The sequence below is a fragment of the Canis lupus genome, chromosome 1 (genome assembly GCF_011100685.1).
Source record: "Canis lupus familiaris isolate Mischka breed German Shepherd chromosome 1, alternate assembly UU_Cfam_GSD_1.0, whole genome shotgun sequence".
Taxonomy (NCBI): Eukaryota; Metazoa; Chordata; class Mammalia; order Carnivora; family Canidae; genus Canis; species Canis lupus.
The window spans coordinates 20385707-20412042 of record NC_049222.1 but is presented as its reverse complement, the minus strand read 5'-3'; the positions used below and the strand labels follow the sequence as shown (position 1 = coordinate 20412042).

The window sequence follows — 26336 nt, the reverse complement described above, 5'->3', positions numbered from 1 at the left end:
CAGAGAAATGGGAGGCAATTCTAGAGGGAGGCTAGAAATTCTCCCAAACTCTCTTCCAAACGGATCTTCAAAGAAAATAACGCGACTAACACAAGAGCAACAACCTCCCCAAAAAGCAGAAGGTGATTTCATCCGAATTCAATCTGGCTATTTCAGCCTCGCATTTTCCAGACAGTCCCAAACTGATTTGAATCTCTGATGGGCGATGAGGGATGTGCACTAGTGATAATTTAAAAATATCTCTGGGTGTCTGCATACAAGGGAGTATCCAGTCAAGTGCATATATTATCCTTTGGCTCTGCTGCCTCCTGCCAGAGTCTGGTTTCCCGGGGACCTCCTAGGGACCAGCAGCAAGGGTGTGTGTGCGTGGATCCCCCCTCCTCTGACTCCCCTTCTTATCCGGAGTCCAGGGCCCCGTGCACAGCTCCTGGAGCCGGCACTTGCAACAGCTGTACTGGCCCCAAGAAAGCAACACAACTGAATTGTAGGAGGAAGCACAATAAAAGCGTCTACAGCTCTTCCCAGGGCACTGAACTCTCACCCACGGTTAAAAAAAAAAAAAAAAAAAAAAAAAAAAAAATCGCCATCAGTCTCCTCGCTGCCAAGTGACACACAAAAAGGAAGTTAACCATTGGCTGTTACTCGCATTCACTGTCTGATTCTGGTCTCCCAGCTTCCCTTCGCCCATTCTGATGCCAAGCGGACTCCAGCTTGCCCATTTCATTTCGACCACGGCAGCCAAAAAAAGCACTGCCCCACCGTGCAACGACAAGCAGTCTGTTTTGATATTAGTACCTCAGTATGTGATAGAAGAGAGTCAGATGTCCCCAAACTATGTGCCCTCCCCCGAGGGACTCCGTCCTGGCCTTCCTTGGCCAGAGGGCTGGGGAGCGTGCCACGGATCCTCGGCCTCGGCAGCACAGGGGAGGGAAGCTCAGCATCCGCAGGGCCCACGGGGATGGCGAGGACACACTCTTCTGGGGACAGGATTCGTGCCCTCCGCCCCAGCCCTCGCGTCTAACTGGAAATCTCAACTCCTGTTCTATTCACTCCCTGCCAGCCAGCATCCACGAGCACAAACTGAATTACATATAAGAAAAGGAGTCTTTTTTCTTATGTAATTAAATCTTAGGAGACGCTAGTAAGTAAACATCAGATTTTTTTTTTTTTCCCATGAAAGGAAGAGGAATATTCGGAGAGAGGAAGATGGTAGTAAAATCCTCTCCCCCTGCGGGCCCCCATCCCCGTACCCCAACACATTCGGATTCCTTTGCCTAAACGCATGGAATCCGACTCTAACCTGGTTTAACCTCTCCACGGGCCCTGTAACGCTCTCATTCCCTCCAGCACTAACGTAGCAGGCCTTTTAGGGATTCCAACGAGGCATCATCAGGTGAGGATCTCCATTTCTGGGCATTTCAGGAATCTGAGAGTAACCCAGGCCTCTTTAATTTTTACAGGTGACTCAATTTTTGTTGTGACCAGAACTGAACATAAAGCTTTTAAAAGCTTAAATGTACACATTTATGCATTCATTACACAGTGTTAAATCTAATTTGTTCTTTTTACTGTCACAGGAAGCACATGTTTAAAGCAATCTGTTTCCTCATGTGAATGCTTTCCTGTCTGTTTAAAAAAAATTGCGACACACTTTACCCTGAGTAACCAAGAGGTGATCATAAATATCCCTAAATAGCATTAAACAGATATGAAAGACATTAACACTTTCAGAATGCCAAAGTAGTATTAAAAAAAAAATTCTAACAGATGCTCCTAGGTCAAAAAGTGAAATGTGTGTTTCCTGAAAAAACACTCTCATCAGAATCATAAATGAACTGTGAGCGGAGAAGAGGTGTTGCTGAACAAACGGGGATCCTTTTGGGGAGGAACACAGCAATCCACTGCCAAAGTGTACTTGCCATAAAAAGCCAAATTGAAATGGAAGTTTGATGAAAACCAATATCCTTTGTGATCCACAAGGTGGCAATGACTACAAATGAGGGGTGGCTCCCTCGGATCTATCGGGTTTCCCAGAGAGACGGTCTGTCTCTGTGACCCCAAGCCTCTGTCCCGCTCTGGGACACGAGGAAGGGATCCAGCCACAAGGACCTTTCCTGAGGAGTCTAACGCGCGGCCTGGCTTTTCCGTCAATGAAACCTGGGAAAAGTCACTCGTTGGGGGAGGTGGAGACCATGCTCTCTTTCCCCCCACTCCCTTTGGCAGATGTTTTTTTCTTTCAATGCAAGGCTTCACTCATCAGCCCGTGTAAAAAATAAAAAAAAAAAAAATTGTTCTAAGTCTCCCTTAGCTGACAAGCAAAAACAAGTTTTCGTTTATGAATTCAGCAATGGCACTGAGAAAAAAAAATTACAATGTGGCAAAGGCCAGAATCCAGCAATTCTTGGACTTTACCTTAAAACATCTGGATAAATAGTCCTGTTTCATGTTAGCAATTTACCTAAACAGGCCTAAACAAATCCAACTCTGTTTTACGTGAGAAGCGCAACAGAGCGCCACATACTCCCTCTCCCCAACCCATCTCCAGCCGGCCATCAGGTGGAGTAAAAACCCCAGGCCTGACCTCGTCTCACAGGGACCAGAGCCAGGCCTCCCAAGGGGGTGCATGGCTTGGAGGACCCGCTTGCAGCCAATCACAGGGGAGGACTGATAGAAGATGAAAGAAGAAGCATGTATCTCCTTATCGCTCAGAGTCAGGGCTGATTCAGGCATCAACAAACTCCTGGCAGAGGGAACCATATTACGCGGCACTCCGTCATCTAGGCCTCACGTCCCATTTCAAAAGAAAGAAGATGGGAGTGCATGCTTCCGGCACAAACTTTGTAGAGCGACATGTCTAATGATTCAAACAGCTGGCGAGGGGGCTTGACCTGATAGAGACACTCCTGCAGGGACGAGAAGACCTACAAAAAGTGCCTGCAGTAGTACATAATTTCAGAAAAAAGCAAGTGACCCCCATTAGTTAGAATTCTTCCAACAGGTAGTTGAAGCTCTGGTCTCGGCTCCTGCTCCAGGAGGCTGCGTGTCAAACTCTCTCAAGTGCCCGAAGACAGGCGGTCACCTTGCTGCTGATGTTGGCACTGCCGGGGGCTCAGCAGCACCGTCACCAGGCCTGTGCGTTTCTTACGTATTTACGAGAGCTCAGCACTGCGCCGCGCACATTATATAGATTTTGTCGTTTATTTCTTTCTTACAGTGTCATCAAGGGGTACATCTGTTTTCCCCATTTGTAAGGGAAGATTCGAGGCTATCAGGGTCATGTGCCCGCGGCCCTGGGCCGGGAAGCGGCCCGGCCACTGGAGCCCGGGTGACTACCATCCACGCTCGGGCCACCGGGCTGCAGCGTCTGGGCTGCAGGGATGCCCCGGCCAACGCTCAAGCCTCCCTATGGGCCCGGCCCCAGCAGAGGCTGTGCACTGCAGCCACCGCGCACCTCACAGGTACTGACGGTCATTCCATAGTGCCACTGAGCTTTGGAAGACTTAATTTATTCCAGATTGGCGAGTCCTTGAGACTCAAACAACAATCAGGTGGTGGAGAGCTTTCTGTTCCACCAAGTGGCCCAAAGAGCCACTGGCAGGAGAGCAAGAGCATCATGATTAAAGACAGACCAACCCTGCAGACACACTGGGCCTCAATCCCAGCTCTGCCGTTTACTGGCTGTGTGACCTCGGGCACGTGTCTTCACCCTTCTGTGTCTGGTTTCTTAGGTCATGAATAAAGGGGTAGGATATCCCATCCCAAAAGCTTTTGTTGGAGTTAAGTGATTTATTAGATGCAAAGGGCTCAGTTCCCGGCACAGAACAAGCACTACGGTGTGGACTCATCACTGGTGCATCCACATCACCTCACGAGGCAGGTGCGATTTACACCTGCTTCACAGACCGTGAAACAGGTTTGTGACACAACCAGGGCCACTAGGTGAGTAAGCTGACGATCCCAGACATTTAATTAGGAAGAGCTCTTTATTTCTAGTGCAGTGTTGTTTCCATCCCACCACACCACTCCTATGACTGTATTCATTCACTGGAAATGTGTTTCAAAGAAATATGCAAGGCAGTGAATGTGGCCTCTACGGGCCAAAAAAAGATGCATGCAAGGAAGATCCTTACCCCTTCCAAGGTGGTTACCAGCAAGTAAGAGGACTCGGCATTTCCAAAATGAACCTGAAGGACAGTAAATCCCTACGTTTCACTGTGTGCATCACTTGATTTTTTTTTTTGAATGCACAACCTTCTCTGAAGGCCAGACTTCATGCTCGTCAACGTGCTAAAGTCATCTCCAGCAGTTGGGGATGTTAAGTGACACAACACTGAAAACTTCCCTAAACAGGAAGGACCTTAGCTGTGAAGCTCCACAACTTAAATACAGAGTATACTGGAGAGCAGGAGATGTTCAGTGTGACTTGGTGTGTCGGAAATGCTTTCTTCTCCCTCCCACCTGGATGCTCCCAGTTTGTTATTATAGGTTCCACTTAACAGCTAGGTTGTTGGTGTAATTTATTAAAGGGAAAACAAAGTAGCACTGTGTGTAGAATAATTACTTCTTGGGATTTGAATTTCATAATTCTAACTATATCATCGGCCCATAATAAAAAAAAAAAGCTGAATTCCATTTTCTTTTGCCCAACCCTATCAATTAAGCTACAGATGATGATAGGTGGCAATGTGTTGTATATACCTAAAAATAAAAATCATATCAAGGCACTCTAGGAAGAACCCACAGGTTTCGGCAATAAAATCTCACTCGTGAAGCATATGCCTTAGTATTGAATGGCAGACTCTGTACCTTTTTATGACATAACAATACTTTCAAACAGTACAATAGTCACAGAAACAGATTGATTTTCTATTTAACCTAATGGCTTACAAATTTCAAACTGATTCAACAAGTCTTAATTGCCAGGCCATGAGCATTCTTTTAAAACCTCAGCTTCAGTACGAGGAAAGAGTCGCCTACGACTGTGCCCTTAGACAAATTTTATTTTTTATCTCACCTGCTAGCATCTCAAGTTATTAGACTTTCCTACAATAAAGCTTGAGGTTTTACACTCCACTTATTATTGAATTATTTTGTGCTTCGAGTTTGTTTCATAATGAGGAAGCCAGAAAATATTATTGTACCCTAGGTTAATACACCTGAGCACCTGTGAAACAACTGAATTCCCCAAACAGGGTTACTTGAAAACATTAACGCTCAGAATCAGCCTCCTACTTGAAACTGCTTTCTCACGGCAGCTAATGATATAATGATATACTTTGCCAATCGGTACAATGAAAGCCATTACGATATTATTATAAGTATAATCCAGGAGGCATACTTAGAATGATATAGGCTGGGGATAAGGAGGCTGCTGCAGACAGATTTTCTTGGATGGTATCAAAATAATTGCTGCAAAACAGCATTTTTCTTTTTTTATAAGAAAAAAAAGTCCCTAGATGGTGACAGCAAGTGGTAACAGTGACAGTTTGTGTATGTGTGTGAGGAATATACCACAAGGGTCATTTTTCTGAGAACACTAAGTCTTTCTAATAGGAGTCCAGGTTTCACGATGGAAATGCCTTTTAATCCCTAACCGTGGCAAAAACTACCGACACACAGCCTCACACCAAAACATTTCTTTACAGCTCGCTACCAAGGGGGCTTTACTGACAAACGCCCTTCTTCTCCTGTTCCACTGAAGACGCAAACTGCGCTTAGGGACACTGAGTACACGTACAGGTCCTCCTCGGATTCCTCTACAAGTAGACGCCTGTGAATCAAGTTTCAGCCTTAGCGTATTTAGGATTGATTAATTCCTCGGATGACAAAGTCAAACTAGAAAGAGGAGAGTGGCTGTGGCTGCACGACTTGAATAAAATTCTCAAAACACTCTTTTCAAACTCGAATTTGCACATTCTTTCGGAGTGGAAATCGGTGCTTCTCACCAAAACTTAAATCATTTTTCCCAACCCTGAAATCCTTCCAAATGCAGATTCTTCTGCACTACCTTAATTTCTCTGAAGAGGGAGTAGAAGCTCAAGCAAAGCAGGAAACTCCCAGAGCTCTGTACCTATGCAACAGCTGCAACTACCAAAAAAAAAAAAAAAAAAAAAAAAAAAGAAATCATTCACATGCTGCTGTTTTGAGATAAAATAATTGAGTATTTAAAACTACAGGTTTTGCACCGCATTTTATAAAAGCTCTTATTTCCCTAAAAGGAGCACGCTCCAGCACACAAATATACCCCAGGACAGTTGAGATCAAGGCTGAGAACCTCATGCTATTGCTTGGAAATGCGACTTTATGTTCAGTTTAAGAATTCAGTGCAATTTATTTAAAAAACAAAACAAAGCAAGTGTCTGTCAACAGCCAGACAGAATTAAATCTGCTTTAAGAAAGTACAACTTTGCTATTTTTGAAAAGACTCTTCATTCCTTTTAAGGTTATTGTCACATATTCTGAGTCTGAGTCCTCCACGTTCTATCTGATTTTGCTTTACGACTTTCAAGCAAGAACTTCAGATTTGTTTGAAATCAGGAAAATGCACCTTGTAAAGGCAGGAATTGTCAGTGATCGGGGGGAAAAAATGAGAAAACTTTCCTATGTTAGAAAATAAAATGAATGGTTCAATCAATGAAATCTTGGAAGTTTGGAAAACGGTACCCCACCAAATAGTAAGCCAGGCATCTGTGTAATTCCACAAACATAAAATAAATTCACAGGCCAACCACATGCTGCAAAACAAGTTTCTATGATTTCAGAACGCATGCGAGCCTCTCTTAGGTAAAGCAGCCTCACGGTTAGCTTCTCGGATTTCCTAATAATTAAACCGCTCAGACGGAGTCCAAGCCTTCACATCAAAATACACTCTTCGGTGCAAGTGATAAAATGAGGTTCCAAATAACTGTTTCCTGGAATGCATTTCTCCTTTCTCAGCACATGAGGCCGGTTTTATACTGAATGCTATTGTTTCAGGTGTTAACAAAATCCTGATCAATCTTAGCAGGTGAAATATCGAAAACTTGGTTAAAAATAGAAATACACACGCGGGTGGGGGAGATATAAATCACACACACCCACCTTAGAAGAAAGAGCTTGCTTGGTACAATAATCAGACAAAGGGGGCAGGGAAGGCGTTTCTATTGAGGAGGAAACTAGGTGGTTGTGTCTCATTGGAGTGTTTGACACATATATCCTTTTCATGTGTAAAGATAATCCCAAGAGAGCTCACAAATAGGCAACCCTTTCCTCTAGAGTTGACTTTTGTGTTTTTCTTCTCCCTTACATTTCTTCCCACTTTATATCTAAAGTATACACACCAGAAGTCATCCTTTAAAGGGGAGCCGGAATAGAGTTCCTAAGAGCGAGGATGAGGGAAGAGAGATTTCAGTATTCTAAAATTCCAAACAAAAATATAGAAATCTCATGGGATCCCTGGGTGGCGCAGCGGTTTGGCGCCTGCCTTTGGCCCAGGGCGCGATCCTGGAGACCCGGGATCGAATCCCACATCGGGCTCCCGGTGCATGGAGCCTGCTTCTCCCTCTGCCTGTCTCTCTTTCTCTCCCTCTCTCTGTGACTATCATAAATAAAAAAAAAAAAAATTAAAAAAAAATATAGAAATCTTGCAGCAAACTCCTGAGAGATTGGCATGCCTAATGGTACATATGTCGTATTTGTGTGAATCTCATATGTGTCCTCAAATATTCTTAATAGGATAAGAACCCCCAATAAAAACTTCAAATTTGGAGATTCACCTATCTTTGCGTCATCATAACCAGCAATTCAAAAAAAAAAGCATAACCGCCAGAGCCTCTAACTGTAATGGAGAGGGTAAGATTGGTTTTCAAAGAAAGAATGTATATGCTGAACCTCCGAAGGCTATGGTTTAGTAAATTCAGTATTAACTGCACAAAAATATATGTTCTCTGTGATGACCATTTTCTCAACGTTCACGGGGCTCCCCAGTGTCTTGTTACCTATTCTGCATAAACTGTGTGAATAATTCTTTTGTCCTATTGGGGATGATTTAATTGCACTATACTTCATCTCTTTTCTGTATATACATTTTCATAACTTGTAAGCATAATTTTTAAACGTCTGAACTTCACATTTCAATATCTGTAACTGGAGAATGGGCACACTAAGTTTAAAGTTAACTATGTGAGCTATACAACATTTTTTTTTTAAGATTTTATTTGTTCATGAGAGACACAGAGAGAGAGGCAGAGACACAGGCAGAGGGAGAAGCAGGCTCCAGACAGGGAGCCTGATGCGGGACTCGATCCCAGGACCCGGGATCACAACCTGAGCCAAAGGCAGATGCTCAACCACTGAGCCACCCCGGTGCCCCCCAAATATTTTAATGTAAACACCTATATCTATATTTTTTCATGAAGGATCTTCTTCTCCAGGAATGAACCTTCAGGAGGCCCCTCCTTTTATGTCTCATCACACAATTGGTTATTCTAGAGTTTGCTAAAAAAGGATGGCGTCTGGCTGACACTTGGTTCGCTTTAAAATTAATATAAATTTTACTTTGACAAAAGTATTATCATTCAAGTTAAAATTTTGCTGACATGAAATAGCATCACTGTGATTTATGATCAATTTCAAAGCAATGGGGGAAATGATGTATTTTAAGTACTGAGGTTTTCAGTCATATATAATTTCTCAGCCTCTAAGAAGGAAAAAAATGATTACCAACTTCGCTCTTATACTGTGACTTCCTCAAGCATTTGAGAAAAAAGCCTTTTTTCTAAAAATATTTTAAAGCATGAACTCTACATCATTTTTGAAACCTTCAAATATGGTTTTTTATATAATGGAAAAGGCATGGGATACTTAGTATCATCAATGTTATCCAACTTTTCCTGATATTACTAGTCATCTCTTCAGTAAAAGAAAGTCTCACTTAAACTTTACAATTTTATTTTCTTTAAGAATTCCTCTGTTAAGAAAACTGGTAAACCTGGTATCTCACACGCACTGAATTTTTATTTTTCAAGTCTGCCTAATGATTACAGCATCTCCAATTTTCGTGGGGTACCCAAATCTTATTTTAGAATCTTTTCTACCATAGAGACTTAGGATCTCTTAGGATCCATGTGCCCAAAATTATCTCTGACCATTTAATACAAAGCTTGCCAGGTCTACGTGATTTTGAAAACAACAAGCAAAGCAAAGAAAAAAAACAACTGTAATTTAACATAAAAAATAGACTTTACTGAAAAGTTCAGTTTGGAAAAAATCACTGGCAATAAGACAGGGCATAAACTATTTCTAAGGATAAAACTTATTTCTAGAGAAATCTGCAGTTCTGGGGAACCCAATTGGGGAAGATAGTGAGACTGTCGATTAGAAGTGAAGACAAATTTCGAAGTAAGAATGGTCGTCATTGTTCATAGTTTCTGATTAAATGTATATCAGTTCATACATTCTAATTATAAGGTTACGGAGGTGTGTTTCCATAGTGGTGGGCACAAGAAATTTCCTGAAAGATCACGTCTTTGTGCTTTTTATGTGTGTTTGGAAAAAATATTTTAGCACAGTCCAATGTGAAATTTTTTTTGCTTTCTAGATTTTAATGCCTCCATGTAAGTTTCTAAGAATTATGGATCATTTTCCCCCCAAATGTGATTTAATGTGTCCATTTTTCTCGGCGCGAGTTCACGATTCAGTATGTATGCCCATTAGGCTATTCCAAGATCGGAAATCTGCTGGAAAGATGTTAAGTTTAAGATCTACAATTTCAGGGATCCCTGGGTGGCTCAGCGGTTGAGCACCTGCCTTCGGCCCAGGGCGTGATCCTGGGGTCCCGGGATCGAGTCCCGCATCGGGCTCCCTGCGCGGAGCCTGCTTCTCTCTCTGCCTGTGTCTCTGCCTCTCTCTGTGTCTCTCGTGAATAAATAAATAAAATATTTTTAAAAAAGATCTACGATTTCAAAAGGAAAACCAAGATGTAGAAATCAAACAAGAAGTTCACGTGCAGATCCAAGAAACCAGACAGGTGAGGTGAATCCCGGCATCAGCAGAAAACCAGGCTTCACTACTGAACTCTGATCAGAGGGTGAGGCTACAGGAACCTGGTGTGTGACTGACACAACATGGTACAGTCTGAGCAGAGAACACGAAAACGTTCTGCAGTGCTAAGCAGGGCTCTTGTGGGCAATTAGATAGTTGTCACTTCACACGCACTTTCCTTTAAAGACCCATCACCCCAGCCCTAAGTACAGGTCTCTGTGGTCCAGAGGGACAGACTGCCTTCCCTCCACTGCGCCTGTGCACAGCGACCCCTCGGGATGGTTCTCCCGCCACCCTATCACTGCCACGCTCCTGCAGTGACTGGAGGTCTCTAGACGCGGTGCACAGCACACACACAGCCCACGATCCTGCCGGGACCCAGGCATGCTGTTGGGCCAGGCTTCTGTTTCCTTCTCCCACAGATGCTGCAGTATTCTCAAAAGCAGGGCCAGGCAAGCCCCTCACCCTCACTTCCTGTGAAGATCCAGCCTAATGGTGACAAAAGGGGGTCCAGCCTCTGTATTCCAGTAATGCCACAAATAATACCTGATTACAGATGTTACAGTTTAAATTTTCTTTGTTTTAGGTTAAGGGAGAGAAAGGGCCCATTTCGAAAAGAAAAAAAAAGTGAGTTGACACAACAGATTGTGACAGATTTATTACTATTTATCACGGTAAATATGTATGGAAGAAAACATGTAAATGTCGTTATCTAGTCATAATCACTCCAAAAGAAACCTTTTATTAGCCCCAGTTTCTTATTATTTGTCATGAAACTACTCTCACATACCGAAGCAAGTTTTAGTTAGTACCTCTTATCGGATTTATATGCACGATTGTTTTTTGAGCTTAAAAAAGAATAATCATGGCAGAGGTCTAAAAAAAAATGAAAATATGGGTTTATTGGGGTAAACGTGTTACAGTGACTACTGCGGACCCCCTCTTTAGATCAAATTAAAATACATATTTTGTGCAGTGGTAACGCATATGGACCTTGTTGTAAGTAATGAGCAAATCAATACGCACAACAAAGCTAATATAAACTAAGTTAAACTGTGATTAAAACAGAGCCCCGAGAGAGAGTTTTTTTCAAAGTAGTAACAATAAATAGACGGCTGGATTCTAAAATCAACCAAACTAAGTTACTCTTTTTGCTTAAGAAAGAAAAAACAAACAACAAAATGACAAGGACAAAATTTCCATTTCAATTGAATTTTCCTCCTTGTCTTTCAAAAAAACAGGCTCTAGTTAACAAAAATGTTCCTTAAGGACCATTAAAACATTCAGCCAGGATAAATTCTCTAAGAAGAGTAAATCCTGAACTGGCCACCAAAAGCCAAAAATTAAATACAAAGTAAATTTCCAATTCCAGATCTACTGGGAAGAGAGGAAAGTCATCTTTGTATTTCTAAACATACGACAACATACCAACAACACACAAATTGTCTAAATAGCAAAGAAAAACCTGTATCAGTGAAATTTTCTACAGTGGCCACTCAGCTCTAGGGAAATACTTGAAAATTTACAATGAATTAGGAAAAATTACTGTTGACAATGATTAAGCAGATAGATAATATCTAATGCCACACCAAAGCACTCTTTGGAAATTGTGTAGATTTCTGCATGATTTTAGCATTGGGGAAAAAAAAAAAAAAACAAAGTTTACTGGACTCTGAGGCATAAATAAGGTTCTCCAGCTTTACGTTTCACATGGCTTTTATAGCACGCAGCTCCTCCGTCATTTCAGAAGAGTCAAAGGTCCACTTATTGTACTTAGTACTGTCCATATTAGGTTCAGGCATGTTTAAAATGTAAACAGCTGTGAGGACTATATCATTTGAAGTTGTCATAAAAGCTATTAAAAGCTAAAGTTTCATCTACATTAAATCCACCACAAACTTCAAACTTCAAATATGCTGACAAAAACCCGAGGGGATATTAGTCAATTTCAATACAGCATAGAAATTTAAAGAATAAACCATTCAGTACATTTTTTAAGCGACTCACTGGTAGTCCAAAGTGACTACTTTATATGCCATTGGCAGTTTTATTTACACAATATTTTTCTATATTTATGGATAATTTTGTGATGCTTCTTCAACATTACCAAGTCTGTGATAATCAGCGTACAAAATTTTGCTTTTTTTTTTCCCCGATAAAGGCTCACTCTGATATATTCACTTAATAATTTTTTGGATGAGCTGAACTGAAATCAAGTCAAATACACAGGTGTTTGGGTTAATCTAATCTTAGCACATTTGCAAAACCTATTATTCTCCTAATTTATTAAAAACGAAGTAAAGCTAATATGCAAGCATTGATTGGTGATAGATTTTCAGAAACGGAAATATCACTTTATTTTAGAGGAGAAGAACTTACAATAGGGCTCATTAGCATTCTTTTCAAATACTAGTGCCCTACAGGACACAGGATTAAATTAAACTAAATCAAAACTGTGTATCTCTACCTATATCCATCTCACAGGAAGGAAGGATGAAAGGAAGAAAGAAGAGAGGAACTCCTATTTTTCTTCTACGTGAGGAGGAAACCACTAGGAAAAGACAGGCTCTGAACAAAATTAAATAAAACCATCCAGGAACTCAGATTTGAAACTATACGTAGGAATTGAAAATAGGGTATGGTTTATTTGGTTGTGATCTCAACCACCTTTTGCCACGGTGGGAGACTAGAGGGATCTCAGCAGCCGGAGTAGAGCTCCAGGTATGAAAAACACCCAGAATGCTCTTGGTTACAGCTGGATTCTTGTGGTTGTCACCTGGTATTCCAGACACAAATGGCTACTGATGCGGCTACCTTTGAAGCTTTTATTCAGTAACCTCTCTAGAAAATAGAGACATTCTCTCTGCACTCTGGGCTGAAACCCATGTAAATTTTTCCTAAATCCTCTCCACAAATCTCCTTTCGCATGCAAATCCATAAATCATCATAATACCGACAAAGAATTTAACCAACAGATGAAACTAATACTCATTCTCTTGAAAGCCCTGTACAGGTAAAACTCCTGGAACCTCAGGCACCTTTTCAAGGCTCTCTTCAGAGCTTAACCTGCTGAATAGCAACACAACCACCCAGTCTTCCAGGATCTGCAATTAATCACGCCAACGTGGGTCAGGTGGCCGGACGTGCAGGTCGCTTCTCCCTCATCCACATTCTAGATAAACATGCTGCTCTTGCCCCCCTCTCCCTCGCCTCGATCCACAAAACAGACCACAGTGAACAATATACAAAGCAGGGGGAAAAAAAGCAGTACTTACTGAAGATGGCAAACCTGGAGGAACTTTTCGAACTTTCTTTGTCTGCACCTCTGAAAGAAAACGAAGAGGCGGTGAGGTCCCCGCATGCCCAGTTTCCTAACTAAAACAGATTAGACCACGAAGCCATTTAGATCAGACCAGATTTTCTTAAATCGTTACCTTAGCAAAATGTCAGCACCGCTATCGTATTTTATTCTGGCAGGCATCAAATTCTGCCTTTTTCATAAAAATCAAGATATTTAACTTTTTTTTAAGCTATGATTTTTTTTTAAGTTGCCTTATATGGGCAGCCAAGAGAAAACAAGAAATAAGCATACACCAAAATAGTTCTCCTGCTACTAGAAGTTGTTAACATACCCATCCAATGTACTACTGGGGAGGGGTGGTCACGAGCCTGACATTTGAGCAAAATTTTATGGTTTTGGAGGGTGGGGTGAGGGTAGGGTGAGAAGGGTGGTATTGAAAGAGAGAGGAAGAAAGAAAAAGACTACTAATAATCACTCAGGCTTTCAAACAGAGGAATACCTTACCCATAGCACTACTGTGAAGAGGCCTCCTTCGGGGGTTATTGCTAGAATACTGGTAATACTGGGAGCCAGGTTTGGTGGGCGACAGGGTTCCTGGGGTGCCCATATCCATGTCACCTCCAAGGAGACTCTGCTAAAAGGTTGAAAAGGGAAAACAAACATAGAAGGTTAGTTTTTCACATTCGCCACCCCCCAACTGATTGTTAGTACTTAAACCAACGCAATAAACAAAACAGCATCTGCTAAGCAGCAACAATTACAACACAACCAAACAAAAAGACAAGCAGTCGAAGAAGCTAGCCCAAAGTTTGTGATTTTTTCTTTTTTTTTTATTCTTGGCTTTTGATAGGAAGATAGAAGGTGATTCTCTTTAAACAGTATTTTCATCTTAAGACAACACACATTTTAATTTTTTTAAGAAGAGGGCATTTATGTAAGACTCATGTTTCTGTTGATATTTTGTTTTCTTTCTTTCTTTCTTTCTTTCTTTCTTTCTTTCTTTCTTTCTTTCTTTCTTTTCTTTCTTTTCTTTCTTTTTCTTTCTTTCATCTACACTTAGGCTCCTATCTGAGAACTCTCCATGCCCTTCCTTCACGAGAACCCAAGAAGAATCTGATTTTTTTCGGACGCACACAACTTCCCCCCGCTGCTCACACTGGGGGTGAGTGAGAAAGCTCCACTCCACTGAGGACTCTGCTTCCATCCATCGGTACAGCATTATCCCCCACGGATTTACAAGCACCCACGGAAGCGAAAATGCCAGCGGAACCAAGGAGTAAATTCAAATCTCACACTAACTTTCAAAATCATAGACATAGTAGGCATTCCAAGCTAACAGGAGCAAATTAAAGGACATTAGAATGCCCTCTTGAGGACTACAGGAAGCTAAAACACATCCCCACCGATTAAACATTTACCTGAGCTCTAGAAAACTTCCACAGATATCACTAACTTATCACAGGGTGATAAATTACTAAACTTTCGAAAATGAGGACACACGAAAGATTCTGTAATAATATCACATTTTCTAAAAACTACATAAAAACTTACCCATAATATATAAATCGCCTGATTATACTCTGCATTGAACACATTGTTCTTTTAATTAGTCTGATGTGCAAGAAAACAAGTGTAGATACTACCATTTATATTAAGAACAAATTTACTGTTTAATAAAGAAATTTTAAAATTAAGTACTAAAAATCTAACTTTATCGTTACTTGTAATCAACTTTTACTGACTGAACTAATTACTGTCCTTGATAAAGTACAGAATGTGTTTTCCCTAATCTAAATTCTAATCACCATGTCACTCACAACAGACTTAGGGATGCTTCACTAACACACTATTCACATGCAAAATACTCTAAATAGGCCAATTATGACTCTGCCCCTGTTCCCTGGTTAACCCGCTGAGAACTGAAAAATTTCACAAGGCAGTCACCAACTAAAACAAAGAGTCCTTGTTTTAAATTAAGACAGTCTTTTTGATTCCTAAATAGCTCAACAAAGTGGCATGTCTTCTAGTGAAAGCAGTTGGTCAAATATGACCCATAAGCTGGAAAATCAAAAATTCAAACCTCCCCTTTCCAGTGCCATATAGCTAAATATCATAAAGAGAACCTCTCTATTCCAAGGGATTTTTGTGAGTGCTGGATGAGTAATATATAAAGGACTAATCAGCTACTGACAAGCTTGCCTTCACTGGCTCCAGTATCAGACTTTTCCAGGGGATACATCACAAACGTTACTTTCAAATAAAACTTTAAGGATGAGATTTGAGGTTGGAGGCTCATTTTGAGCAAAAACTCAGTGCGAGTATCTTAATATTTGCCACATCAAGATCAGAGAAAGCCAGATTATTTACCAGATAAAAATCTAACATCCCATGCTCAATTACTGTCTCTTACGAACTCAAGAAAGATATCAAAATGCTACCCAATGACAAACTAAAATATAGAGCTCTTTGTAATAGTTTTTCAATAAATCAGGAATCCAACAGCTTAACATCAAATGATTTCTTTATCATTTTCTAAGTGGCATTCAACAATTTTAGAATCTCAACCTGAAATTTCGCTCTTGGTGAATCTTATTAAGAAAATCTGTATTTAAGCCCAAGTTGTCTTTGAAATTTCCATCAAAAAAGCTGTGAATGATTTAAATCACAACCTCCTCACAGTCTGGTAAATTTACAAATAAGCCTTCCTTTCATGAGAAGAGGAGTTTGAAGATGACATTATTGAAAACTTTGTATTTTAGACAGACATTATTCCTCTTCCTTTTTCTTTTTCTAAAATAATACTAAATATTATACTTTATATAATATTATACTTTATTATACTTTAGTTTGAATGCTAAATATTCAAACAAGGACTGAGCAGATATGTTGAAATGCTTGCTTGTCTTCTTAATGAGCTTAACCATTGCTTAATTCTTGTTGGTCCTAGTGGCAAAGGTTTCCACTCCCAAGAAAGTAGATGCATTCAATGGGTCAGCATAAAAACAAACAGTTGGATAAAACTGTGTTTTAGCAGCATTCACAACAGAGCTGTGAAAAATGTAAAATGATAACTAGAAGATCGCTAACTGGCCGTGGCTGACCTTACTGTTGTTAATTTAAAAGAAAATCATTTCACGGGCCAGTTGTAAATAAATCATGCACCCAGCTCTTGCATGTGCAGCCCATGAACTCTGGACAGTGACAGAGGACTAGGACCAGATAGCACTTCCAAACATGTAGAGGCTCATGCTAAGCTTTTCTTTCTTTCTTTCTTTCTTTTTCTTTCTTTCTTTCTTTCTCTTTTACAAAGCACATTCCTGTTTCTTTCTTTCTAGACCTGTTTGTTCCTTTTTCTTTTTTCCCCTCAGACAATAGAATCATTCTTCTAAAGCAACAAAAATAAGCATTTCCTCATACTTAAGGGGGCCCTAATCACCCCCCTAGGGAAAATTAAGATAAAAATATATGTGTTCTTATTGTAGAGTATACTTGTAAAATGAACAATAACCATTTACTATTGTTTGGCCTTTACATCACACATTTAACTCTCTTTAGCAACGAGAAACAAACAAACACAAAAATCTCCACTGGCTAGAAAACCTGAGTTTACGAACTTAGAAAGTTAATGGCATTCAATTTACTAAGGTAAATTGAATATGGCACAAAATGGATAAGGCATTCATTTACATATGAATTCACCTGCACGAATATAGATACATATAAAGACACATTTACACTTAATAAAAGTTGTTTGAAAGCTAAAATCTACTTTCAAAATGGGCCAGTTCGTCTTCACCTTAAATAAGATTGTAAAGGTTTCAGGGTTTTCACATTGTGCAAGCTCATGCCTGCGGTTATGCTGGGTCCCAGTACAGGGCTGCCGGGGTCCGCCAGGAAACACTGGAAGCAAGATGTGGCATCTCGCAGAGCTAACCTGTAAATCTTAAACCCATAGTTTAGCATTTTGTTTAACTGTCTGAGTGTGATGAGATGAGCCCTTCCCCTTCTTCACTCTTTATTTTCTTCCAAAGACAAACAATTTTAAGACTTGAAATGCCCTCACCAAAAAAAATTAGAATATGCTGACTTTGTTAACTGGGTTTAAATATATTGGGGTCCTACCACCAATCCTTCAGCAGAAAGCCAGTCCCACCAGAGCCCCTCAAATGCCAAATGCGGCATTCTCTGTGAGGGTCCCTTTCCACTAAATTTTTTTTGTTTGTTTTACATCAGATCTGGGTCTCAACCCTGCCCCAATTCCTTCTGGGGGGAAGCTTTTTAACATCCTTGATCAACCACTGAACTTTGCTTATGCAACCAAGAATGCAAACCATGAATTAAAACTTGAGTAACAGAATAGCAGCATATATCTCAAATTAGATTTATAACTGAATGGTAATCAAAAATAGAACTCACTGCTTCGAGCTTAAATTATCAACTTTTTTCTTGTTAAACTAAAATCATCTTGCTCTGAACGATTATTTCATTTCAGTCAGCACTTTAAATGTAATGGGTGGGTGGTACATTTCTACAAAGGAAGATTATATTTACCCTTAATTATAGATATGAGTGAGATCAGAGTACGATGAATGCTGCTTTTTGGCTTATAATTAATTCATCTAATAGGTGAATGACCTTGAATTTCAGAGTTGGGATCTGGGGGAGGGGGAAGAGAGAAAAGAAGTAGGAGAAAAAAAATCATCTCTGGGGAAAAAGCAAATGTGCCCCTGGTTTCTTAGAGCTTTCTCTGCTTTTGCGTCACACTCCCATTACGTTGTGATCCGATATCAGACACAACATCTTGGGGGGATGTTGTAGAACAGAGAAAAGCAGTCTCAGATGAAACCAGATTAAGCTCCTTTTCTGAACTATTGCCAAATGCTTGTGAGTCTAATTCATGTTTGGGTATTCTAGTACTCACACAGCTGCAATTCCATTCTTTCATCACAAACCTAAGTGATGTATAGTGGCTTTGTATGGCGAACTGACTCTATAAAGCCAGGAATTTTGGAAGGCTTTATGTTAATATGGAAATAAAATTCTGAACCACTATAAAACTTATGAATGCTGGATATTTGTATGGGTACCTAATAGACTTTGCAGTACTAAGTGCAAAATACACATCGAGCAAAATTACCAATTATATTGGTTTAAAACACTTTTTTTTTTTTTTTTTTTTTTTACAGAAATCGCAATTGAGGTCATTTCTACATAGTGAATTCTGCACAGAATCGGGTTTTCAAAGACACTGCTGAATAAGATTCCTAACAGCCATGGGAAGTTTTTGCAAATCCCTGTCGAATAGCTGCTGCTGAATTTGCCATTTTGACCACAGAAGGGCCATTGCTGACTTACTATAGTAGCAGGAGGGGGCGATAATTTTGCTGCTGTTGGCACTTACTCTGCAACCCAGAATATATCTCACACCAAAGGGCAATGAAGAACACAATATTTCCACCTGTCCACTTTTGAACTTCAAAGCTCAAAACTGAAGGTCAGTCTTTGGACAGTTTCTATTCCCGATAGCCGAAGGTCTGGGAATGCACCTTTACAGTTTATTTTAAGTTCTGTCTTATGCTTGGTTTCAACAAAAGAGAACTCTGGAAACTCAGATAAGATGGCAAGGATAACTTTTATAATCAGAGACTTAACAGATTGTCATCGTGCTGCAGAGAAATGTTAATTATTGAAATTATCATTTAGCAAAGAATTTCTTTTAGGGGCTTTTGGTCAAGGCTTTTTATTTCTCCTCTGAATGTGTATGTAGTGTGCCTTGTAACAAGTCAGAAGTAGCATCCAAACCTCTTAAGGAAAGAGGGAGGGCTTTGAGGTCAAACAGATCAGCTTGAACCCTAGCTCAGAGGCATCCGAGCATTGTGACTAGAGGTTAGTTATGCAACTGCTCTAAACACTCGTTTCCTCTTCTGTAAAAATGGAGTAAGGAAAGCCCTAATCCGGGGTTTTCGGGAGCAGATGAAACAACATATGTAAAATGTCCAGCGGAGCTGGTGTCTAGCACATAGTTACCCTCCTTCCTATGTCCGTCCCTACAACTCATAGTCCCATAGCACAACCCACTGATGACTATTTACAAGATTCCCCAAAAGCTGTGAATGATTCATTGGCAGTGAGATCTCCTACTCTACTTTGAGATTAAAAGTATACACTGAGATAATAATTTTGAAAAATCATCAGAAAAAACTGAAAAAAGTCAAATATAGGGGATTGCATACGCAGTGTTGATAGCCTCGTGGCCTACAACTGCACTGGCAACAAGATATGGCTAGTTGTGATCCATATTGAATAAAGAAACTGGCCCACAATCAGTCTGGCTAATTTCAGCTAGTAGCCATTTTCCTGGAACTGCCACAAGAATTACTTGAATGGCTCGTTTAATTTTGCTTTCACGAGCGTGAGCAAACTGCTGCTGTGAATTCAACTATATGTGAGACCAAACTAGTCACACTACGTATTGCACAACTAGGTATGCAAAAATAAGACATGTATTTGATGACATTTTATTAATCATGTGATGCTAAATAAATTCAAATTCTTACTATTGCATTAGCCACTGACAAATACCTTAAAGAGGCTCAATATTCTTTTTCTCCTTGCAAGGCCAACTACAGAATTTAATGAATAGTATGTGATATTTATCAAGTACTATTAAAAAATCTAGGGGCACCTGGGTGGCTCAGTTAGTTAAGCATCTACCTTCTGCCGGGGTCATGATCCTGGAGTCCTGGGATTGAGTCCCATGGAGGGCTCCTTGCTCAGCAGGGAGCCTGCTTCTCCCTCTCCTGCTCCCTCTCCCCATCCATGTGCTCTCTCCCTCCCTCTCTCTCTTTTTGACAAATAAAATCTTTAAAAAAATAAAATTAAATACAATGAAATCTATATTGCTCCATGACATAACAAAAAAAGAAATAAATGAATGCACGTCATAGGTTTTGCTGGGAATTTGCATAACCTCCAAAGAATTCAATTGACCTTGAACAAAATTATTTATTTTTGTAGTGATTATATCTCACCAAACATTAAAAATTCAAGTAGATTGTCTTTTTCTATAAAGAAACACAACACCTTATATTTAAATGTTATAATGTGATGCAAAGGTTGCCATGGTAACTATTACTTAATGTATAGCAGAGTAATAGTCAAGTAAAAACTCATGCATTTTGGTATGGAAATTACAACTGCCCAAGGGTTGGCAAGATTTATGCATTCGCCTATTTGACTACCTCTCAAATTAAAAAAAAAATTGTATACAATAAAGTGAGGAGGTCTTTTGGTGGTTTCTGAAAATCCATTCTGGAATCCCAAATCATCTATTACATATTAAAAAGAGGATTTTTATTTGTTAGTGAGAAGGGAGAAATTTAGCAAAAAGAAAACAGGAAAGCAATCAGGATCCTACAATAAAAATGGATTTGAAGAAATCTTATACAAACAATATAGAATCTAAGATAACTACCTTCTTTTTGGTTTATGCTCCTTCTCAGTTCAGGAAGTTTATTTAATATATAATATGATAAGTGTGCTATAATCACTACTTGCCTGAAAATGTTTCTCTTTACCAATTTTCTTCCAAAGCAAAAATAGAACAATTTGAATAAGACCTGTTAACATACTAGGGAATTAGCACCACTTCTCCTATAAATATAAACATGTGGCTATAATAAACGTGCTGAAAAGTATATTTGGCCAGGTTGCTATTTTAGTCAAATAAAGCAGTATCAAAATGTCACATGCCAGTCTTCTTCGTATTGGGTGGGGAAGGTTCCACTTCAAGGTTGTTATAAATGCCTTCCTCTTCAGTAAGGACTTACAGAAACATCTTTTTTATGTTGAGACTGTCCTCGTGCAGGACAGGATCCAGGATCTCCATCTGCTCACCCAGCACTTTGCATGGGTTCTCAATTAAAGTCTAATAGCCAACCCATCAGATTTACTAAAAAAAGTTATCCTGCTAACTTTCGGAACTTGTGAATAAGGTGACAAGCCTATCACGCAACATGAGGAAACAGGTTGTCTGGAGAAGCAGCGAATGCACGACGGGAGCTTCAAATCATCGTGGAATTTGTGAAGTTCTGACTCTCCTCCCAAAGCTGTGCACGGCCTCCTCCTTCAAGCGGGTCTGCTTTTGATGTGCAGTAACAGTTTACCTCCCAAAGTGCTCTCTCTCCAATGCATGGCTTATCAAGCAGGCATGGCCCTGAAGGCCAAACGAGCTTATATGCTGCTTAAAAGAGAAAATCAATTACTCCTATTTTAACTACCTATTGTCCGGAGCTCAGAGACCCGCCACGGCAAATGCTCACTAAACACTGAAATGAATGAATGCAGAACTATTGCTATTACTCAAACTGAGGACTTAACTATTCTGGGTTTGGGTTCTGGTTTTGTTTCTATTTTTTAAAGACCCTATTTTTATTCATTCATGAGAGACACAGAGAGAGACAAAGACACGGGCAGAGGGAAAGGCAGGCTCCCCACGGGGAGCCAGATGCTGGACTCGATCCCAGGACCCTGGGGTCACGCCCTGAGCCGAAGGCAGACGCTCAACCACTGAGCCACCCAAGTGCCCCTGGGTTTTGTTTTTGGTATCTATCTATCTATCTATCTTAGTTTTTTCTAGCATCAATGTATTTCATCAGTCATTCCAATTACTATTGCTGGGATAATAATAATAGTAGTAATAGTGGAGGAGGGGGAGCAGGAATGTGAAATAAGATCAGTGGTAAGTGTACAGATAAGGGTACAGTGATAAGGGTACAGCGAGAGGCATTCGCAGCTGCAGATCCCTTCCATACTGACAAGGCCGAAGATATGACCCCCACTGGACACATGAGGACATTCAGAGTGGGAACATGGTCTGACCAACAGACAAGTGGCTGGCAAGCCACACAACCGGGAGGACAGTTCAGTTACATCTGACATCAAGGCCTGCGCTCGTCCTCCATCCCCACACACTCCCTCCCCCTATTCTGTGCACTTGGTTTTTCTTGCCCTCACTGGGACCATTAGGAGGAGTCAATCTGATTCTCTCCAGTTCCCCCTAACGCCAAAAGCTCAAATTTACTCCAGAGGAGCCTCTACTCAGGAGAGGAGGACAGGCCTGGGCGTGAGTACCACTCAGCCCCTTGATAACCCCGGACAATCTGTCCAACCTCTGCAGGCTTGAGGCTCCTTGTCCGGGGGAAATGGCATTACTTCTCCCACCCCGTGCAAGAATGAACCCAAGTAATAGAAAGCACACAGCAAAGTTTCTAGCGCTCACTCAGCCTTCGTTAATTGAGGAGTGTTGTCATATGTGTTGTACATGTAAAATATCTTACTATAAATTAATACAATTGGATTACGTAACATCATTAGTAAGTCCGAGTGTAGCATGATACATTATTGGCTATAAGTAATACTCACACGTGTATTACATACATTTGCGACAGGGCAAGGAAGTGTTAGGCTGTAAAACACCAAACCCACTTGAACAATGGAAATCTCAGTTCTTAAGTCTGAAACTTCCACTGCCCTGGCTTTATTGTCTGCAGCCCCTTGTCATTCATTTTTCTTTTCTTTTTTTTTTTTTGAAGATTTATTTATTTACTTATTCATGAGAGACACAGAGAGAGAGAGAGGCAGAGACATAGGCAGAGGGAGAAGCAGGCTCCATGCAGGGAGCCCCATGTGGGACTCGATCCCGGGTCTCCAGGATCACGCCCTGGGCCGAAGGCAGGCGCTCGACTGCTGAGCCACCCAGGGATCCTGATTTTTTTTTTATTATTATTTTATATCGTCTTTTTTTTTAACTTTTTATTTTAATTCCAGTATAGTCAACATACAGTGTCCTATTAGTTTTAGGTGTACAGTCAGAGATTCAGCTCTCCCATACATTACCCCGGCTCATCACGCCCCGTGCCTTCCTGCATCCCCATCCCCTATTTAATCTTTGCTATTCATTTCAGACCTTGATTCCCACAGTGTGATCAACTGTCTTCTCCAATGAAGTTCAAATTCCTTTTTTCCTTTTCCTTTCATATTTTGTTATTTCTTTTTGTCTCCAGCCTTCTTGCATTTCAGTCCACTTCCTTCTAGACTTTTCCTTCTATTTCATCTGAAAACATTCATCTGCTGCAACACTTCTCATCTTGTATGGCAAGTGTTGATGCATCTAATTTCTCCCTTCTAGTCTGGAGGTTCCTTAAGGGCAGAAAGGGAGCCTCAAGCGTCTCTGTCTTCCTGGCATCTAGCACAGTAGGTCTAGTCATAGTAAATCTTCAATAAATGCCAATGGGATTGATTTGTTAATCCGTAAGCTAAAATTGCTGACTATGCCTACAGGATCACGGTGGTTACTGTCATGAAGATAACGTCCCCGTTTCTATCCCAGCAGACGTACAACTCCCACACTTGTATATTCAGTCTTGCCCTTAGCTTTCCTCCTTCCTGTGTCTCTGGAGTGGTTTTTCAAAACACCACCTCCTGAACGCTTCACAAAAAAACCTAAAATTGAATCCTGAATATGTGAAAAGACTCGACACACCTTTCCCACAAAACTTCTGCTGCTTCCTCATTATTCTCTCAGCCCTTTAAAATAAATTAGAAGAGTCCAATTTGTAAAGTCTGTGAAGAAATTCGTTGTATGTTTGTCTAAACACACACATGATGGCTGACATTTGGCTGAAAAATGGTTGGACTGCCCTGAATATGTTGTTTTCAAATATTTTATCATGCATCAGGCTCGGGTAATGCAGTCTCTACCTGGGACAAACAGATTCAGTGACACCACACCTCCAGTGGAAAAGACACTGCGTGAGAGAGAACAGAGGGATGGGCTGTGGAGAGTTCTGAAGAGGAAGCTCACCCTGGGAGGACAGCGAATAAAACAGGATTGGCGGGACTCGACTGGCAGGCTGAGAGGTTGCTTAGTAGGTAGCAAGGAAGGTAAGTTGGTAGCAAGGAAGTCTTGACACTGGGATTCTAATTTCTTAACTATGGATAACCGGCTGGGTCCGACAGGCTCAAGGGTGCTCCACGCAGTTTCGTAGACTTCTGGCCATAGAATGGCCACAGGAGACGAGAGAAATAACCTAATCAAGGCAAAGACTTAGGAACTGAGCGTCAATATGATACAAAAATGTTGGTATAGTTCTTCACAGGAAGTGATATGGCCTAAGCTTTCTTAGACTAGTCACGTACCAATTTGTCTGAACTACTCTGACTCAGCTACCGCTTCCAGAATGCCACCGCTAAGTACGAAGAACATTGTTCTAAGACAGAGGTCAGTACATTGTTTCTTAAAAGGCCAGACAGTAAATATCGTGGTCTCTGCCAGCCAATTGGTCTCTCTTTCAACTGCTCAACTATGCTGTTGTAGTACTAAATCAGCCACACATAATACGTAAATGAACAGGTGAGGCTGTGTTCCAATAAAACTTTATTTATAATAATGGCTACAGGTTGGATTTGGCTCCAGGCCATAGTTTGCTGACCCATTTTTCAAGCTGAAGGTATAGTGTTTTTTAGGACACATGTTCAAAACCCTATTTCAGCACGGTGGAAATGCCATAACATTTTATGGACGCTGTCTTCACCCCCTGCTCTCCCTACCTGTCACCCCAGCCCCACCCAGAATGTTTGTGTACTGCCGTCAGAACTTCGGTTTCTCAAGCTCTGAGCTACCCCTGTTCTCTCTGCAGACAGATCTTCAGAGCTTGCAAATATTATCACCCCCATCAAACCCTACCCCACTGCCAATCTGGCTCTAGTCCACCTCTCAGGCTTCTCCCTCCTCTTGCACACATTTAGCACCTACTGTGCACTGAGCACCTACTGTGCACCAGCCACTGTTCTAAGCCCTGGAGATACAGCACCTCCTCATTCATATCCTCCCCTCAACTTGGCTTACGTACGTGGAGAGGCACATGGCATCCGGGCCTCTTCCCACTGCCTTCTCACTCCATCATCTCAAGCCACTGTTGATTTCAGAGCTCCAGCCTCGACCTGCACAGCATCCCCACGTACGCAGTGACCCGCCCTCTCTTTTGAAACTCCATTCAGGACTCACTTATTCCATGAAATCTTCCAGAGGCAGTACCCAGTCTCCAATCTCTCAGTTTACTCAATATTCACACAAATATTTTTTTTTAAGATTTATTTATCTATATTTTAGAGAGGGGTGGGTAGGGGCAGAGAGGGAGGGAGAGAGAGTCTCCCTCCAAGCTCAGACTCCATGCTTAGAGTGGAGTCTGATGCTGGGCTCATCTTAATGACCTTGAGATCATGACCTGAGCCCAAACCAAGAGTCGGGACATTTAATCAGCTGTGCGCCCCAGGCACTCCTCACACATATATTTTATAAGCAGCCTTCAATCTTTATCAGAAAGATGATATTTTAACAATAAGCAACCAACTGGCTTTACAGAGCTAGGAAAAGATTATAATTTTTAACTTTTCTGATAGCGATTGTAGAGCACTGATATCCATCCACACTATTTTCTCTCCAAGGATGTAGGATATATATGTAATAATAACATATTTTATTATGCTTTCTCAAGTTCTGCATTATAAATATATTTAGATATTCAGCATGACACTGACTGAACTAGTTCACAAGACAGTTTAACAAAAATCATAAAAGGATCCAGATTCAGCAGCACAAACACTTTCAAAACACCAAAATACTCTCAGATAACAATTTTTAAAGGAATTGATTACTTTAATCTTTTCACACAAATATTTTGCAGAGAAGTGCTTATATAAAATTAATCTGGTGATTCAAAATTAAATTAGACTTTTAATGCAAATCCAAACAAAATGCCAGATAGGAAAAAAAAGGGGGGGAGGGAGGAAGAACACGGAATCCTGAAATGATTCTAAATTTTATCTGGAAAACTAATGCATGATAATTATAGCTAAGAAAAATTTTTACAAAGAAGTGAGTTGAGAAAACCTACTACATATACATATACATATACATATTTTAAGCAGAGTAAATTAAAACAATTTAGTACTG

At 40.6% G+C, this 26336-nt stretch overlaps 1 protein-coding gene across 1 annotated transcript in view; it reads right to left on the bottom strand.

The window, feature by feature from the left end:
* Nucleotides 1-26336, bottom strand: part of TCF4 (transcription factor 4) — a 357271-nt gene that overhangs the window by 111400 nt on the left and 219535 nt on the right. The window contains 2 exon segments of the mRNA NM_001003268.1: nucleotides 13296-13345; nucleotides 13826-13952. Coding sequence (NP_001003268.1) covers nucleotides 13296-13345; nucleotides 13826-13952 — 177 coding nt within the window.